We start from the raw sequence: 16,031 nt of genomic DNA, 5'->3' as shown, positions 1-16,031 counted from the left end.
TTGATTCTTTTAGGTTGAATACAAAAAAAAAATTGTATTATTTTATTAAAAAAATCAGATTGAATGGATAAATTCCCTTTCAACTTTTAAATTTAATTTGCTGATAAGACAATAGTGTTTGTTAAAACGTCCTGCAATAAAATGTTACGTCAAGGTGCAGTAGCGATAATTTACGTTAGCTAATGTAGTTTAAATTAAATCGACACAAACTAAACCAGTACACACTGCTAGTGCAGTTAAATACCGAACTACATTTACAAATTATCTGTGACAGGGAATACTACAAAGTTCACACATAATTTGGCAATCCAGTTGAATCAAACCGTAGAACAATTTGACTTCCCTGAGAGCTTTGACCAAGCAAATTGAAATGTGATGAGTTGGTGATACAACATTTGCAAACTTTACAAAGTAATTCTATTAACTTGATCAAGAACAAAATACCACCACTAAAGTTGCATAAAAAGTGTTCAATTTATTGCACTACGTTTTTTTTATAACTCATTATCACTATTTCATAATCTCATCTTGTTCATTCTAAGCGCTGGAATTTTATCTTTGTGATGTAATTAGTTGTTTATTTATTCTTTTCATGGTGTGCATTTTAACACACGTTTCTGATGAAAAAACGTTTTTTCACTGGTACTGATAATTATCGATTATAATTAGATTCAGGACACTTGACTCGCCTACCATGTTTTTTTTAAACATGTTTTTTTTTTTTTTTCGGTTTCCTTCGGCTGTTTTGGTAACTGGTGTACGAAGTCAATGTGATGAAGTGACAATAGAAAGGAACCTGACTTGACTTAAATTAGACCAAAACGTTTGAATAATCAAATAGACAGGTTTAACATAATATCATAGACTACCTGTTGTAAGCTAAAGCAATATTTACTTTCGTGTCATGCGAACCAAAAGTGCTGTTTCATGTGAAAATGCAAACCAAGTAAGTTATCGGGACAAACGATCACGACAAACAATACAGTTTTATTTGATCGCCCCATAAATGCTGTCCATTTGAAAGAATCGCATTCAGTTCAACAATATCTTACGCCAGTGGCTCCCAACCTTTTTTGTCCTGTGCACCCCTTTTTTGTCCTGTTTTAGTCGATATTCAAAATTATTTCCACCCTTGCATTGCTGCCTTAAATCGATTTATACGAGAACTTTTTTTCTCAGCTCATATATGGCAAATGCAGCAATAACACATAGCACAGACAACCAGTAAGAGATTAAGATTGTGACACAAATTTCCCCCTAGAAATTACAAAATTCCCCCCTAGTGGGGAATTCCCCCCTGGTTGGGAACTGTCTTACGCCACACATCAAAACGTGAACGTTCGGAAAACAGTGTTTATAATAAGTTTATAATAATAATTGTTCAATATTCATAGAAATTACAGTACAGATAAAAACTGTTTTAAAACGTATTTCGTTCAATAGAAAAGCGAATATCGTAACTAATTCTGTGGCTGGGCGGCAAAAATAAGTTCTCTATTGTATTCTCTACTGCCCCCTGTGTCTTTAATAGATTTCTCTGTCGTCCTGATGTACTTATTTGGTAGAACTACTAACGTAAGAACTGGCAGTAGCTAGGTTTGGGAATTTCCGCTGGGTGGCGCAGCGGAGCATAGGCGTTTATGGTGACAATAATACAGCAATTTGCAACATGCTGACTCAGCAATTATTGTCGCCGTAAACGCCTATATTCTGTTGCGCTACCCAGCGGAAATTCCCAAACCTAGCTACTGCCAGTTCTTACGTTAGTAGTTCTACCCACTTATTTGATCTCTTTGCTGCCAACGTTTGGCTTCTTTTTTAATCTTTACCGCCTCAAGTGTTACTGGGGCTGTGTTTTGCTTTAGGGACATCCCCGGATTCTTTTTCCCTTCCACGATTATCTACAAGCAAATACGAACATGTGTATGAAGATGAAAACATGTTGTCTGTCTTCTGTCAAATTGCAATAAATAAAGATTGCAGTCAGCGAGCATATTAAATGTTTTGTGAAAGCAGAAAGGTTTTTCTATCCGGTTTAAAGGACAAACGGGACCCAACAAACTAGATTTGTTTTTACGTATTGCCATGAATAAAGATTACAACCAGCAAATTATATGTTTGGTGATGACAGAAAGCTGTTATATCTGTTTAAGGACTAACCCCACAAAGTAGATTTTTTGCGTATTGCCATTAAACGATTACAACGAAAAATGACGTATTTGTTCATTACGTCGCATCTATTTATATTTTAGCAACCTATAAAATGTCTCTGCATGACATGCGTGAAAACGTTTGTTTTTTGTTTACATCGGATAAGTAAACAAACTAAGTGCTGTAAAACACATCTGCGTGGTAATTCGTTGTCTCGCGTCAACTCCGCCAAAGCATGACGTCATTTCCTGCAAGATGGGAATTTAAATTCAAGATGTAATAATGTCGCTAATGTCAACAGTGACGTCAGCTCAAAATAGTGAATTTTAAAACTATGCTACGTCACAGTTTAAGGCCGCTTCATGGGAAGTGAAGTTTTTCGTGAAGTGGCTCATTTCTCTGACGTCGTTATGGAAAGTTACTTATAGTGTTTTGAAAGTTCAAACAAATTGAGATTCAAATGGATTTTTTTTAGTTTTCTCATAATCCTAAACGTGAAAGTAAATTTGTAAACTTGGAGACAGCACGTGTCAAAAATTGTGCAGCATCGAACAGATAAGGTGATGCGGGGCTTTTCAGCCTGTCACTCCCAACAAACTAAATTGATGTAATGTGGCTACGCTTGCCAATGTCTTGCCGCTAACTGCTCTGAAAAAACCTCACAGATCTAGTTGTTCAAGCGGCTTATTTGAGTTTGAAGCACTTCTGTGTGTTTTAAGAAGTTTCCACTTGCAATAGAAATCAACACGTTAATTACTTCGTAACTTGTGTTGTAATAGTAATCATGCTTCAAACGCACCAGTACTCTGGGGCATTTAAAGTTGAAGCCTCACGATCGACATTTCTCTGTAAAGAGCTCGTGACAAAAATGGTTGTGCAAATCCGACGCCTGTAACTTTGCCAACATAGGTCACTTCTTTAAAATGTTAGCCCTAACGCATACAATCTGCCTATACCTTCCTTATTTAGCAAGAGGGCGTAGCTGTGAAAGTGATAAAGTTGTAGTCTCTAAGTTAAAGATGAGATTATTGGTGTGCTGACTTATTGTATCTCGCAAAATAGGCTGCAGGTAAAAAGACAGAACAGTCAGCTACCGTCCTTAGAGAAGCTTAGATACCTAAAATAGTACTATGAAAGGTTAGTTGCGTTTATTACTAGCAGAGGAATAGAGTTATTAGAAATATAACATTATTTGAGGTGCCTTGACAACAGTATATTACCGTACAGTGTTTTAAAAGAGTTTTCATTCACCTATCAACTGCATACATAAGTTCATGCAAAATTGTCCCTTGTCCTAATTTCTTATAGGCGACTTTTGCTTTAACTTATTTGTCAACAACAAAAACGACTTAAGTGGAAAAACGCAAAGTGTTACGTTGTTTCTGTATTGCGTAGTTTTAGAGGAATCTGCCTTTGCTTATTGCGTGCTTTGTGTCACGAAATCTTTCCAAAACACAGCCTGTTTTAATGCAGAGAGTTTGTTTTGACGCCAACGGATGCATGTCATTGGTTTCGTCACCGGTTTCTATAGCCACGTTAGGTTGTCTTGGTGTTTCGCACTGGAAGTTTTTTGTAGCCTACTTGTTTTCGGGTCAATACGAAACATTTTGTATGTCTGCGAGACGATAGGTTTATTATGCTCTGAACATAGCAAGCTGTAACTAAAAACTAGGAATATAGCTGAGCTGTTTGCAAGGATATATGTTATTCATCTTGTACGGGCCGTAATTTCCAACGTGGTGAGATTAGTTTGAGTGGAAACTGTTTTTTTCTGATTTAGTCAGTGTTACGGTAAGAAAGAATCTCAAGATAAAATTTAGAATTTCGCTTTGAAATTCTTAAATGGCAGTGATGTTCTCTAAACGGTGTTAGGTTGGAAATGATTTACGTTGTTTGTTCTTTGAACGTCGTAAGGTCTCTAAATTATAAACAAAGCTTAATTGTTTTCCGAGATATGTTTTTATTTTTTTAAGTTTAAAATCATTCATAAATTCATAATGTGCAAATTTATTTCTTACGTATTTGTTGTTGCAGGTTTTCTTTTACAAAACATATACGTACGTCATTTGGCAAAAGAAAAACATCACTGTTGTAGCTGAAATCAGAGTGGGATTAACAAAAACATTCTTTCACTGCTTAAGACCTTCTGAGCCAAAGCAATTGTAAATAGAACCACATTATGAGTGTTGAAATAAAACAAAAACCAGTGGATGTCGAGGATACTTTATGTGGTATGCAGCTTGATTACGGATGTTGTACAGGAAAGAAACGGTTTGTTCATTTTGTATTTGTCAATTATCTAATTAGGGCATCTTTATGAGCTTTTTCAATGCAAGGTGCCTTTTTTATAGTTTAAAAATATTGTGACACCTCCCACCCAAATGGTTAAATAACGACATTTTACAGTCTAATTACCACAACACAATTTAAAACTGTACATGACACTGTACTGCACAGAATATGCTAATGTGCCTGTTAGTTTCTCAATTTACTTTTACTGAAAATCACGGTAGTGAATATAACTGATAAAGTCATCAAGCATGAATGTTTTAAAGTGTTCGACTCAAAAAAATCTATGTGAATCTTAAAACAAAGGTATTGTTTACCAAACTAGGGTTTACCTAGAAAAAAATTCACATTACCTTATAACCATGTATAGTCACCCTGCACCTTATAACCAAATAGTAATCTAATAGTATCTTTATAGTATCTTATGACCATGTAGCAGCCCTTGTAAAGTTACACATCACAAAACTTCCTTAAACGGAAGTACTAGAAAAAATGAATGTAAATTTTCCACTAAAATCTGCAGTAATATTCTAATTATGGGGATGACAAGAAGAACGTTGTTAAATCCCAATAAGTCGTGGAGTAAGACTGATGTAAAGACACTAAAAACTGATACCCGACCCCTGAAAACATCATGAGAACATGAATGCAGTAAGATGGTCATAAAACTCAAGAAATACATAAGTTTGGTTGGACAAAAAACAACCCTATTAAAACACAAAACAACTAACTTTCTAATCATAAACATTACTGCCAAGGTACTGGTGTATATAGAATACATCGTTCAGACGTTTCGACAATCTCTGTTTTCATCATCAACCTGCACTGATGATGACAACAGAGATTTCTGGAAGTTGGAACGTCTGAATGATGTATTCTATATACACCAGTACCTTGGCAGTAATGTTTATGATTAAATTACTTTTCAAGTCCGTGTATAGTGTTCCCAACTAATTTTCTGTTTATGAACAGGCAACCGTTAAAGATTCTTCAACGCTTTGCCACCCCGCGTTGGGCCCTCTTCTTTATGTCGTGTCTTGGATTTTTCCAGGGATTTGTAATCAACGGGATGATGAACTCTGTCCTCACAACGATTGAGAAGCGGTAAAACGTTCGCAGCTATTAGTGTGTGTGAATCATTTCAGTCAAATGTTAATCAAAACAATACATAACAAATCAACACCATCGCCAAATTGCATGTCTTACATGTAGAAAAAAATGTTTGAATAGTAGTTGTGCATTGCATTAGCGTTTTGTTAATTTGATTGTAATATAACTAAACTGAACGAGAATTAACGAAACAAACCTCGCAAAATCGCTTGTGTAAAACTGTTGAATCAAACAAAAACCACATTAGTCCGGGTATTTTTAGTTGGGCATCAATTTCATTTGTTTTTATACTTTTAATTAGTGTTTGATTTGGTCCCAGTGGAACGATAACAATTCATAGGTACGCCAACACTTTGTTGGTATTTCTAATTTTATGAATAAATGAGGCGGTGATAAAAAGGAAATACTTATTTTGGTTTATGCAAGAAAAATAAGCTGGAAATCTAAAGCTCCGTTTTGAATTGCAGATTCGGTTTAAAGAGTGCAGAATCCGGTTTAGTGATGAGCTCCTATGATATCGCTTCTCTATTCGCTACAGCGATTGTGATGTATTTGGGAGGAAGGGGGCACAAACCCCTCTGGATCGGGTGGGGCATGATCCTTATGGGGTCGGGATGTATCGTGTTTTCTTTACCCCATTTTGCCGCCCCAAGTTACACAGTGGATTCAAGCAGCAACGGAGAACTACTTTGTTCAGTCAACTCCACAATGAGATCTACTGATTCGAGTTTGAGAAATTATGTGTAAGTGGAATGTTTCCTACAAAATATTTGTATTTTGGCATTACTGTTGGGCATGAGCAAAATACCATGTGACAAATGGCATGTTGCAAATCCGTGTACCGTTAGTATTGCGCAAAATTTTATGTTTTTGCGATTTTTTTGTTTTTATTTCAGTATTAGTGTTTGGCACAAGGAAAATACCACATACCATATGGCATGTTACAAAACATATATTGAAATGTCAGTGTACTTTTCCATTAGTATGTATTGATTTATGCGGAAAGTTTTAATGTTTACTACAAAAGTTATCATTTTATTTTGGTATGAACATGAGTGAAATAACATCAGAGATATATTAAGTGTCAGGCATAATGCAAAATTTCCAAGACTTATCACCGCTTTTTTGGTATGGTGGTGTTAAAACGCAAATTATTCTTTTTTTATTATTTTGAAATCAGGTAATTTTCTGCAGTAACAGAAGCATAGAAGTTATTTAAACGTACCGAACAGTTGAATTCATATACCTAACATGCTTTTTCTAGATACGCTTTGTACTTTGGAAATCTCATGAACGGTTGTGGTGCTGCTGCACTTTATACTTTGGGATTGACCTACCTGGATGAAAATGTCGCTCAAAAATATTCATCCCTCTATCATGGTAAGACATGCACGTTTTTAGGAAATAATAATAAAATGGTAGATTTGAATAGTTTTGCAGTTTATTAGGAAACTCATTACTTTATACTGTACTACGGCAATATTTCTTTACGGCACAAGTCCAGGACATTGAAAGAAAACTATTTACTTTTTACTGTAACTAATTTTGACCGAAGCAACCACTTCTGTTTAGCATAAAGTTAAAAAGCTTTTGACGGTTCTGTCTAATCACTTGAGGGCAAAGATATGTAAAAAGTTTGATTTCAGAAAGTACTGGGCATTTAACGAACTAATTTAAGCAACCGCTTCTGTTTAGCATAAAGTTAGAAAGCTTTGACAGTTCTGTCTTTAAGTTATACTAACAAATAAGGGCAAACGTATCTGAAAAGTTTGATTTGCATGTACAACAGGTATCTACTTCGCTATCACGGGAGCAACCGGGCCAGCTGTTGGATATTTGGTTTCTGGTGCGCTGCTTCAATGCTTTACTAACATCGGTGAAAAGTAAGTGCTCAAATGGAAAAGATTGTTCCTTACGCCTAAGGATCTTCACCATAGGTGAATTTGCCCCTAACCAGTAAATTTAACGTGCGCGAAACAGTGAACGAAATTATTATTTCGGTCAACCGTGACATGAAACTTGGGGATACGCTTCAAAACTTGCCAAACGTGTAACTAGAGAAACAGAGTCGTGAACATGCACTGCATCGGGATATCTCTCGCATGACTACGCTTACGATTTAGTTTCGAGACCCGACAGTTCGTTTCATCTCTGTTTTTTTCCAATGAATTATCACTACTTAACTAGAAATTTAAAAACTATTTCGTTACGAAGTAATATAAATTCCAAGTACTGTCTGCAGCTAATCGTCTATTGCCTCGATGCTTTAGCATTGATCCTGTGACACCAAACCGACTTTGGTTCTCAAGCAGTTGCTTGGCCACTGCGAGCCAGTTTAATCTGTGGTGTGTGCCTAGTTGTGGCATCGAACAGAATAGGTATGACATGGCTTTCAAGCCTGTAACTCACAACAAACTGGAGTGCCGTTGGTTGCAGCCAATAAGACAGATCTTCCGTCACCAGATGTACTGATGAGACCTTCTAGATCAGGGGTTCTTAAACTTTTTCGGTCGTGCCCCCACTTGACGCTATTTATTTAATCTCACGTCCCCCTAAAAAACGTTAGCACTGATGATGCTTATCTTGGTTTTTGAAAACAACATACATCGTAGGTCCGCCTTAAGCTACTGTCGAGTTAGTTCCAATCGTTAGAAAAAGCCACTTCAACACTGATAAGTTGCGAAAAAAAGTTTTTTTTTGCGCGCACACAGAGTCACGTTGCCAGTATTCTTGTAAACTACGCACATGTTGCCCAGAAATTGTTGATTCACTCAAAGTCAAGGCAATCTCTAAGGCGAAATTGCGAACAAATAAAGAATGTGCCGCCGACTATATAGTACAGGGGTCACCAAACTATGGCCCGCGATCCCATTTTTAGGCCAAAACGTATTGATAACTTTGTTATTGATAAAAATTAATCTACTCCTTACGAAAGTTTACTGTTACGAATTGTAAAATTAATATTACCGACTTTCATAGGATTGCAACGCCCAGGATTGATCCAAAGCCAGTTTATTACGTCACAGAGAAGACAAAAAGTGTTAATTGTGCGCAAACAAATGCCTTATTGTGTTACTTGTGACGTAATATACAAACATTCCTTGTAAGATGAAACTAACTATACAATTTGACAGATTTTAAATGGGTTTTTAAAACGACAAAAAAATAATAATCTTGGCGCCCCTATAAAAATAGCCTCGTGGGCTAAGCTTGAGAAGACGGCACTAAGGCATGTAAACTATGCGGCCCGCGCGAATTAGTATTAAACGTATCCGGCCCGCAGTGTAGAAAAGTTTGGTTAGTACAACTGGACATCCATTTCAGAGTAATGAAGCGTTTACTTTAAACAATAAGCTCGAAATCAGTGCCGACTTAATTCCAATGCATTCATTTACAATTGTTTGCAAGTGAAAACTTTGCTGCCATAATGTGCTGCGCCTCCCTTGCGAACCCTTCACGCCCCCCTAGGGGGGCGAGCCCCCCAGTTTAAGAACCCCTGTTCCAGATCGAGAGAGTATGTACTGTCTGCAGTTTATCATATAAAATCGGTTTGGGTGAAAGCGTGTACAAATGGCACATTTTAGGTTTTACACAAAGGTGTAGGTTATATTTTTATGAAAAAGGACACTAATGCCATATAAAGTTGTAAGTTATACAAACGACACCATCGTGGGCAAAGTAATTAAATCTTGTTATAATATGTTCTACCAACGCTAATATGCCATACTTTTAATAGAGTTTCAATAACAACAGCACACGCATCATGGATCGGTGCTTGGTGGCCGGGCTACATCGCAAGTGGAACATTGATATTCCTCTTTTCAGGTAATATTACAAAAATTTTAAGAAATATTGGACAGTTATTTTACACAAACTGCTTGCATATTCAAGCCACATTGATTACTGGCCTAATGGCCCGGCGCGCCTGCCCCAATTTTTCCGTTTATCCACTTTCAAAGTAAAGCTTTAAAACCGCCAATTTTAGGCATAGTGTCGATATTTTGCATTCTGGACGCATTTTCTGACGTTAAATGTCACAATTCGAGGTAAAAAAGAAACAAAAACTATTTTGAGCTGTGAGTTCTTTACCAGATTGCGGGAGCTTGAAATTTTGCTAGAAATTATAAAAATACGAAAACCTTTGAGTCATGTCATGCACAACCTAATGTAGCTCCTACATGAACCAATACCAATACCCGTAGTACAGGGACAGCTGTTACATGGCCAGTAATGCTATTAAATGTTTCAAAAAAGCAGTTGTAGATAACTTGAAATTTATGCGGACCTGCAAATATTAGCAGTAATCAGTCAATCAATTAATTTTTTATTTATTTGTTTCAGCGCCAAAATTTGAATAAGACACATGACGTAAATGCAGTACATGCATTTTTACAAACATTTTTACTTACAATTTCATTAAGTAAGTTATCAATTACCTTTAATATTATTTTACAATTATAAAAACAAAATACTCTTATTGTACAGCAAATGCCCCTAATCTCCATCGTAAATCCGAAAAAGATTTAAAGTTTTAACTGAGCTTGGTAAAAAATCAAATAAAAATTCGCTACATTTGTCCAAAATACAAGAACGAATGAAACTTCAAGTGGACACAATAAACTTAATATTTTGTATATTCTTAGTTCCCATGCTGCTGATGCCTCGAAATCTTCCCGGGACGGAAGAAATCCGCAAAAACCGCGAAAACGAAAAATATGTGACGTCGCACGAAAATGAGAAAGAAGTGAAAAATGTCAAAGGGAAAATGAGTAGGTGGGTAAATATTATATAAAGCTGTGTGTGACATTGCTAGCAACGCTCGCGTTTCAACTGTGCCTTGAAACACCAATAGAAAATCTTAAACTTAAAAACGTGGCATAACAACCCCATAGAGAAGCTGGTCAGCAATCGCAATTGCGCTAAAACTAAAAAAGATACGATACTGAAATTTTGACACAATATTCTACGCCTTTAAAGCTTTTCAGCGCACAAACTTTCGAAAAAAAATATTTTTCAGTTATTAATACGCGTGTGTTGAAATTATTCATCGATATGAACGTCATAACGCCAGGGGTACTCCATAAAATGTCTTGTAGTGTCTTTTCCTAAACACATGCTTGATCTAGCAACGGGCGTGCCCGCCCCTCGATAAACTTGACACATGTACAGTACTCAGAGGCAGTATTTTAAAAGTAGCTTCAAATAATAAATTTGGTGTTCCTTGCCAAACTTTTGCTAAATAATTCTTGAATGAACTGGTTGTTGTTTTATTTGGAAAATCATTTTTTCTTTCTTAGCTTATAAATATGTTTAACGTATATTTAGTGTATCATTTAATAGTTTATGTCAATAAAGTAGGCACAGGTTAACAATAAGTGACCAGTTTAACCTAATACACATTTTTATTTATGTTTGCTGATCTATACTACATTCGTATTTCTTTCTTTAAGTCTATGGTAAATTGCTGAGCAAATACCTACAAAAAGCTGAAAAACATTATATTATAAAATATATTAACCACAATCGTAAATGTTGTTTTATTTCAAAACTATTTTTCAGGGCTGTGAATTTCTACAAAGAATTTCTGGTTCTTCTTCGAAACCCTCCCTATTTATTCATGACTTTCGCAAACTGCATGGACGCTGGACTGATCGGTGGTTTTTCCAGTTTTGCTCCAAAATATTTGGAAACTGTTTTTGGAGTTTCGGCCGCAGAGGGGGCTTTCTACACGGGTTGGTGCAAAAACAAACTTATATTTTGATTTTTTCACGGGGTTAGAACACTTTCGACGACTCGTTCCGATCTCATAAAAACTATTGTTTGGTTAGAACAAGACTGAATGGTCTTAGGTGAAATAAAAAACCGGGTTAGGATTTGTGATCGGAAGGGTCTGGGGCACAAACCAGTTCAAAAAAATCCAGACCATTATGTAAAACAGTTGTTTTTCTGTTATATAATAGTGACGTGTAAATTTATCACATGAAAAAAACAGAAAAACTATTTTTGTTGAAAAAACAAATTAGAAAGCCCCTTGAGGCCCACCCAAATACTTTTAGTCTTTTGTAGCCCACTACTAATGCTAGCTTTTCCGAATAAAAAAAAGCAAACATAAAAATACGTACAGAATCACAGATCTTACCTTCTTAAATTAAACCCAATTCAAATACACGAGTGATAAAACCCGGTTATATCTTTTATCTCTGCATGTATGTGAATATTGTCCACATATTTGTATTTGCGTTCTAGGTTTAGTTGCAGTGGCTGGAGGTTCAATAGGACTTTCTGTTGGAGGTTTGATCGTCACAAAAACCAACATGAAGGTGCAGGGAATGATCAAATTTTGTATGTTCTTCGTTGTATTTTCACTGCTCGCTGGAGGAATGTTCTTTCTGCAGTGTTCTCAACCAGGTATTAATGTGAAACCTGCAAACTGTTCTCATGTTGTTTAGTTCTGACATGAGCAGGATGATTATTTTAACTTTACAACCTTACACATTAGAGTAGTGGTTATCAAACAGTCCACATTACGATACCGAGGACTTAGTATTTATAATATGATTGTAGAATTTAAATTTCATATCAATGAAGCTTTTGGTCATTTCATATCAGGAGTAAAACAGTTATTATTGCGGCAGAGGGCTGCAAACTTTTTAGCTTTAGAGATTGTGGTTAGATTTTGTGTGTGTTTTTTTTGACTGGTCATCTATGAACGATAAATAATAAATATGTTAAACAACCATTATTAGGCGCATGGAAATTTATCAATAATCGTGACGGTGATTCAGTAAACTGCGTTACGTAGTTTGCCGCTATCACATGCACTTAGTTCGTAACAAGCGAACTCACATTGCCTCACATTTAAGTGTAAAGAATAAAATCATACTACATTTCCGATGACATTTTCATAACGTACCGGCAAACGATTGTAACGCGGTTTGTGCCGACCTTTGTTCCATAAAATCTGTAACGTTTCTGGAAAGTATCTTCGATTAATAGCAATCTTATATGTTAGTAGGAGCTTGTAGCCTGTAGTAAATCACGTCCTAACATCACGTTTGTCGGTAAGAATGCCATGCAGACAATTCTCATTCATTATTTCGCCTTTTGGTGCCTCTTCCCGCGAAGCCAACTCTCTTGGTTTTGTATGCACGAAAATCAGGAAATGCCCGTTCTGTTGGCATGGATACAGAGTTTAATTTGTGCAGAGATAACTTTAACGATGCTAAAAGTTATTCATCCTCAAAATAGTTTTTCTTGTGCTATTGTGGAGTTTAAAAAGTATTCTCCATTATTCTACCCGCTTCCATTGAAAACCAAAAGTGACATTAAAGCAATATATAATATTTTGTCGTTTGATAACTTAAATTTCTCGCCCCACGTTATTGATAAAAGTACTCAAGATAATAACACTTGAAACCAAAACGTACACAAACTTACAAATTATTTCCTTGGATAACAGGTTTCGCTGGAGCGACCGTCCCTTATCACAATTTAACATCAGCCTTAATATCAGCAACCAACTTCTCCTCGTCTTGCAATCTTCACTGCGGATGCAACAGTGACGTATATAACCCGGTCTGCGGTGATAATGACGTCACGTACTTCTCGCCGTGTTACGCAGGCTGCACCGATACTATAAACAACTTGGGAGAGGTAAAACGCTTTTATCTTTTTCGCAAGACTGGCCTTTCTCTTGATTTGCATGTAATTAAATTTGAATTAAAACATGCCATCGTAAAATCTATGTCTAAGGCTTTAGTTGTTTGTTAAAACTATATTTACAAACATATAAACGAGTAATGTTCTTTCAGCACTTTTTGCAACAAATAATTGACGTTTCGACGTCCCATGCAAAACGCCTTCATTAGAATAATGGCATATCTTGCGAGACAAATTTTCTAACATGCATTTTTAAAACACAAAAACAGGTTTGACGAATTGTAAGATATTACATCACTAAATGTTTTCGGTAAATATTTGTTGCCACATAGAAACGGTAAATGAAAAATAACGAAGTTTTCTATTGGCTAAGTGGATAATGTTTGCGACCGTTTTAGGTTGTGTTGTTTGTTTATGATACGTTTTATATATTTTTAGACCTACTTAAACTGCTCATGTGTGAGCACTTTCAATCAAACAGTCACTATGGGAAGTTGTGTGGACAAACAGTGCAAAAATCTTCCTTTATTTCTCTGTTTATTTTTTCTTGCAGTTTGTGGAACGTTTATGTGTTGGACCCCAAATGTACAGGCATGTTAATTTATAGTGTTGCAAACAAAACAGAAATTACAAATTACCATTTTATGTAGATATTTGGGAAAAAATTATGTAAATCTTTGTGTGTATATTTAATTTGTAGGGGACAACAATGTTTCGGAATGAAACACAACAAAAAATAGTTTATTTATATACGGTTTAGCTTATGATGCTGTTTTCACACTCTTTGTTCAATCCCAATTATGTATTACTTCTTTGTACCCCTTGTAAAAAACTATTGTCGACAAAACGCCGTTATTAATTTATTTGAAACAGTCTTTTTCTATCTTAGGTCGTCATTCGCATCGTCCCATTCAGTCACCGTCACTTAGCCGTCGGTTTGCAGGTTTGTATTTGTTAAAAACTTGTTTACGATATATTTACATTATATGATCGTAGTAGGCTGGAAAATCTACCAACACTCCACCTCATGGCAGACGCAAATTACGCTAAGTTTCGCTCGGTAGCGCACAGAGCAGAAATACCTATTTAAACAAGTAACTTATATTTAAAAAATATGAAAACTTAAAAATGCTGACGGTTGTGGGTATATGGGCGTAATTTTAAAATTTAGTTAAATTTAATATATAAACTTCTAACCCCCTCCCCCTTGAGCTGATAATTTTATAATTTAGCTCTTGACGCCACCTATCGAAATTTAGAAAAATGTGTGTGTGCCGTCAGGTATGATGTTAGCAGCTTTAACTATAGGCTGGCAAAACCAAAACTATTACAGGGTGGTAAAGTTGTATTGAAAACATTTTTAAACTTTTCACCCTTTTAACCTTACAGTGGATACTGAACCGGGCGTTGGGGGGAATTCCCATTCCCATAATCATGGGGCGACTTCTTGACTTGGCTTGTTCGGTTTGGAGCACAGAAGACGGAGTAGTGACGTCATGTAGGCGATATTTCAACCACCAGATGGGGCTCTACATCTTTTTCGTTGTTTTGATATCAAAGGTGCGTTTACGAGTTTGATCTTTTTTGTAAATTGTCATGTCCAAGCAGCTGTTACTAAAAACACGAATGTATTGTTGGGTTCAAAACGGAAAATATGTTTGAACTGTGATCGTGTTTAGGGAATTAGGCAAACTGTTTCCGAGTTCATTAGGCTATTCATGATTGTTGCTTCAGCGGACTGTAACAGAAAAACACCATAAGCTTACCCTGTCTAATTAACTAGACCGTTTAGAACAAATACCATACCATTTTAATGCAGTAATCCCTTGCTTGTCAGTTAGTTTTACACAGTTAGTCGTCAAAGTTGTTCAATGTTACGTTGGTCTGATCTCTGATGAGCCTAGACGTATATATTTGAAGAATACAAATGTATATACGTTGGCAGCAAGTTTTATAATCTGCTTTACAGATTCTCGCTTTTGTGTCCTACATCGCTGCCCTGCTTATCTACAGAAGACACAAAAACAATCAAAGTTCTAATGAAAGCGAACTATCTGCCAACATTGGCAGGTGACAAAAAGCTTACAAAAGTGGAAGACGAAGGTGCAAAAAGAACAACAAGCGTCGCAAATCGTTCGAAACCAACCGAGCATTGTTAGATGATTCTGCTTGTGAATCGGTGTTCGGTTAAAACAAAAGACCGCGGTTTTCTTCATTTTTTTGGTTCCTGTGCTAAAGACTTCGACTGACAATTCAACATAAGTTAAACAAATATCGCTTTAAAATTGTATTTTTCTTCCTTTTGGGCTAATTTTGGAACTGAGTTACTCTCGCAATGTCTATTGAAATACCTTTTGTTTGTTTTGTCTTCAAAATTATTTTTAATAATTTTATAAAAGTTGCATTTCAATAGACGTTTTTGTTGCAATCTAAACATTGACTACCTCAATGTATGCTTTTGCCTCAGTAAGTAGATCTCAGCAAACATTGTTTAGATTACTTTACTTGCTTTACAACGTGCAACCTGATTTGCGACTTGTGTTCTAAAAAATGTAACACTGCGCTGCATGTTGTTGTGACATGCATCATATCCTGTATTCTCACGTACGGGCTACTTAGAATTTCGCACGTACAAAAGTCGTATGTTGTTCGAAGAAGACAATACGTGTGCTGGTATATTGCCTATTTGACTTTAGTGAACCTTAGATAACCTATTGTGCCCAACGTCAACAACAAAGCCGGAAAGTACAGAATGGCGCAGGGCTGGATTTGCATGCGAAAGTCAACTGTGAATAAGTTGGACAGTCTTCTAAGTTCTAGAG

General features: G+C 36.1%; 1 protein-coding gene across 1 annotated transcript; it reads left to right on the top strand.

Annotated features, from left to right (window-relative positions):
* Positions 1–4,222: 4,222 nt before the first annotated feature.
* On the top strand, positions 4,223–15,861 carry LOC145213284 (solute carrier organic anion transporter family member 4A1-like). The gene is made up of 14 exons (XM_080081547.1): positions 4,223–4,422; positions 5,413–5,544; positions 6,018–6,293; positions 6,815–6,930; positions 7,340–7,433; positions 9,287–9,375; positions 10,194–10,323; positions 11,110–11,282; positions 11,797–11,958; positions 13,010–13,203; positions 13,648–13,794; positions 14,099–14,152; positions 14,599–14,769; positions 15,179–15,861. Exons 1-14 carry the CDS (start codon positions 4,331–4,333, stop codon positions 15,281–15,283), a joined length of 1,935 nt encoding a protein of 644 aa, XP_079937673.1. The 5' UTR covers positions 4,223–4,330; the 3' UTR covers positions 15,284–15,861.
* Positions 15,862–16,031: the final 170 nt, after the last annotated feature.

This window comes from Phallusia mammillata, chromosome 1 (genome assembly GCF_965637545.1).
Source record: "Phallusia mammillata chromosome 1, kaPhaMamm4.hap1.1, whole genome shotgun sequence".
Lineage (NCBI taxonomy): Eukaryota > Metazoa > Chordata > Ascidiacea > Phlebobranchia > Ascidiidae > Phallusia > Phallusia mammillata.
The sequence above is the reverse complement of the archived record's forward strand: the minus strand, read 5'-3'. Positions and strand labels throughout refer to the sequence as shown.